Raw genomic sequence first — 3,677 nt, 5'->3', positions numbered from 1 at the left:
ATGGTAATTTCCATAAGAATTTGAAAATGCAAAATTTGAGTGTTCCTCAAGTTAGATGTTATGGGACTTTTTCTGTGTATATTTGGGGCTAAATGAGAACTAAAACATTTTCTGTTGCAATTAATTCGAAGTTCAAACTTATTTTGCTGGACTAGTTGTACCCCTCATTGTGACATTATAATTTATTGTGTCTTTTTGTTTTGTTCACACATTTGTGTCAATATAATGAACTGGGATGCAAATGTCATACAAGTAAGAGAATAACGTTTTAAAACCAGTTTTAATTCACCATTTTCATCGTAAAAAAATGCCTGCACCAACAGTAATATGACAATTGTTATCCATTCGTTTGATGTGTTTGATATCGTCAAATTAAATATGCGCGAAGTTTTGGCCAGAAACGACTAAACGCAAAATGAGGTATTCATGAAAATAATTTGGTTTACTATTTGTCTTATTTAACATTTTAAAATATTCAATAAATGATATACGAATTATCTCTGGAAGATCATATTTAATCAAATTTATAAAATCTGTACAATTGACATGCCAGATTCTCTATTCCCATATATCAGCTGGTCGTCAGTGCTATCGGAATAAATTTCAAGGGTATCATTTACGTTAAGTTGTACAACAGAAACGAAAGTCATGGTTTCAAAATCATAAACATAATCGCTGACTGATCCAAATGCGTCTCCAATAAAAGTCTTGTTTTTGCGAACACTAAATGCACAATGGTGTGCATTGGATGATATATATGCAGCGATTTGGTAAATGCCACTTCTTTCACATGTAAAAATCCCTGAAGATTTAAAAGAGGTAAAATTTCCTACACCATTTGCAATGATAATGTCACTAAAAAGTATGTTTTGTCCATTTGTATAATTTCCTCTGGTTGCCCCTGCCACCAGGATAACTGAAATATAACAAAAGATATACAGATAAAACAGAAATTCAGTTATCTCATTGGGATGATCTAATGATCAATGTATAATTCAACTGAAGTTAAAAAACATAACTTTTAGGAGTAGTAAAACAATTAGTAAAACAAAGCTTGTACAAATATCAAAATAAATAGTGGTATGATTGTCAATGAGTCAGCTGTTCTGTTATTGCATATCTTTATTGTGCCTACAATATTTAGCTAACAAAAATGTCAGTTGTAAAAGGCATTATCATAAATTTGAGATTTTTCAGTATAGGCACATTTAACGACATCGGGCCAGAATAATAGACAGAATGAAAATAAGTTTTCCACCGCGTTGCTTCTTTGCAAATGTTTTAACAATATAGCCGGCTTTTGGATATGCAAGTACAATTAAATGTTTCGGAGTGTATGTGAATGTAATATAGTATTCATTTTCAGCAGCATGGAAGTAATTTTTACGATCAACAATGGATAATGATCAGCATTTTAAATTATAATTTATGATTTTATTTATATATTTGATGTTTTAATGCCACTTTTAAGCACCCCATTTAGGATACTTCGTGGCGGCCAACTTTTATTGGTGGAGGAGGTCGGACTGACCGCAGAAAACCACTGACCTTCGATAGGAAAACTGACGTTCCTACTGAATTAAGATTGGAGTCGTGTGCACCTGCACGAGCGGGGTTCGAACTCACAACCTCAGTATTTACTGGCTAGTGATTACCATATTAAATACCTAGACCACTCGATCAACGAGGTCCCTGTAATTTATGTGTTGTGTCAATATTGTAAATGTATATGATTTGAAAGTATTTATATTGGTGTGATAATGTCGGGGAAAAAACACCAACCCACATCAAATAATGACCAACATCCATCACATCCTTAATGTCCATTATGAATTACAAAGCCATCAGGCTATAAATAAGTTTTAGATGCATGCATTTTTGGAAAATTATCTCTTATGTGTTAAAACAGGTTTCAAACAAACGTCACAATTTCTTACCTAGAGGATTGTTCAATTACAGTCATGATTTAACTGAAAGGCCCATAATCAAGTTTTATAAATTTTTTGTCAAATGAGTTGATAGTAAATATATGTTAACTTACCTCTATTATCTAATTCATTCAATCGTTTTGCTAGTTTTCTTTCTGTAAGATCGGCCTTGTTAAAAAGTGCAAGAACATCATTCTTTCTTGCTTCTAGGTTATTTTCAAGAATGTTAACTCTGCCATTGGTTTTCTGCATTTCATTCTCTAAATGTTTTGTTTCATTAAGAATATCGTTTACCCTTTGCAAATCAGAAACAGTCTTTAAATGTTTTAATGACGATAATTCATTTCCCAAATCCTTAGTAATAACATCTAACTTCGAGACGTTTTGATGCATGAGCATAATGTCGACACTATGCATTGTTTGTTGTTGAAGATATTCATTCTGTAAAGCTGTATATTGTTGTTCGAGGATATTAACGCGATTTTGCAGTGTATCTGTTCTATTAAGCAGATGGTTATACTGTTTTTCTACTGTTCCGTTGAGAGAAGATTTGTTAAGATCCAAATATTTATTCGTGACTTCCTGTTGTGTGGTAAGCAGATCTCTCTGCAACTGCGCAATGATCTGATTTTGTTTCCTCTGATTGTCTCTTTGTTCTAGCAACAACTTCATCAGCACATCAAAATGAACGTCAGTTATCAGAGAGCTTGTTGTTGGAGGTTGGAGCGTTTTCCCTTCAAGCAAAAATCCATTTGCAAAACAAACGAACGAAACAAAATAACTGATTAAAATCATGTCTTCTTTGAAAAGTTGAGAATATAGACTTTAAATGTATAGCTTATATACCGTTTTGAAAATCAAATGATATTATCAACCACGGTTTTGTCGTCTCTAGCTTCATTGATATGTTCTTTCTTACATTTATCAATACAGTAAACATGTTATACCGGTAAACGGTACATTTCAAAATCATCATGTTTATGAATAGGTCCGTAATCTTTGTAAATTACTTTGAACAACGTAATCAACATAACTAATCTCACCTTGTTTTGATTGATACCATACAGTGGTTAACGATACATGTATCCTGTTCAGTAAGGACAAAATCGATTCAGTAATTGGGTTATGTCACATATTGTTGATATATTCTGTATTCAATTTGGGCTCGTTAAACTTTAACTGAACCTCGATAACATAAGGCTTTAACCCCTTTAAAAGTTTGAAAATCAACTGAATTAAGTCTTTCAGAACACGTATTCGTTTGTCATATTTGTATAAACAGCTTTTATAATCAGTCAATTTTTTTCTTAAAATGATCAAATCTACTGTAACATGTAACAATCCATATTTATTTCCTCTACAGATGATGTTTGGTATACATTAATCTTCTTTTAAATAATATTGAAAAACAAATCCAGTCATCGACTTCGTTTTTACCATAATCATCATTTAAAGTGGTGTTCTAGGTGACAACATACTATAAAACGTCAAAAAAGCGTAGTGCCATCACTTGTATTAGCCGAAGAACGTCTATACGTACGTATTTTACTACAAATGAGGAACATATTGGTTAAAACACTAACATCATAATTATTTATTCAATAATTATTGTATATCCCGTAAACGGAACTTTATGTATCAATACAATATTAATTTTAATTTCAAGTTTCTGATTTATCGTCAAATTGTTACTTGTAATTTGTAAAACTATATGTTTCATTTATTTCATGTTGCAGCTATTTAGAGAGT

General features: G+C 31.8%; 1 protein-coding gene across 1 annotated transcript; it reads right to left on the bottom strand.

Annotated features, from left to right (window-relative positions):
• Positions 1–280: 280 nt before the first annotated feature.
• Positions 281–2,867, bottom strand: LOC139483538 (repetitive organellar protein-like). Its single transcript, XM_071267555.1, has 2 exons — positions 2,042–2,867; positions 281–916 (listed from the first exon to the last, which is right to left on the bottom strand). Exons 1-2 carry the CDS (start codon positions 2,721–2,723, stop codon positions 525–527), a joined length of 1,074 nt encoding a protein of 357 aa, XP_071123656.1. The 5' UTR covers positions 2,724–2,867; the 3' UTR covers positions 281–524.
• Positions 2,868–3,677: the final 810 nt, after the last annotated feature.

This window comes from Mytilus edulis, chromosome 7 (assembly GCF_963676685.1).
Source record: "Mytilus edulis chromosome 7, xbMytEdul2.2, whole genome shotgun sequence".
Taxonomy (NCBI): domain Eukaryota; kingdom Metazoa; phylum Mollusca; class Bivalvia; order Mytilida; family Mytilidae; genus Mytilus; species Mytilus edulis.
Note: the sequence above shows the minus strand (reverse complement) of the source record. Positions and strands in the feature narration are given on the sequence as shown.

Bases quoted from the DNA above. Each gene is read 5' to 3' on its own strand.
- LOC139483538 (XM_071267555.1), bottom strand. From the start codon at position 2,723: ATGATTTTAATCAGTTATTTTGTTTCGTTCGTTTGTTTTGCAAATGGA. The intron at 917-2,041 runs GTAAGTTAACAT...GTTATATTTCAG, and splicing joins GAATGAATTAGATAATAGAG to TTATCCTGGTGGCAGGGGCA.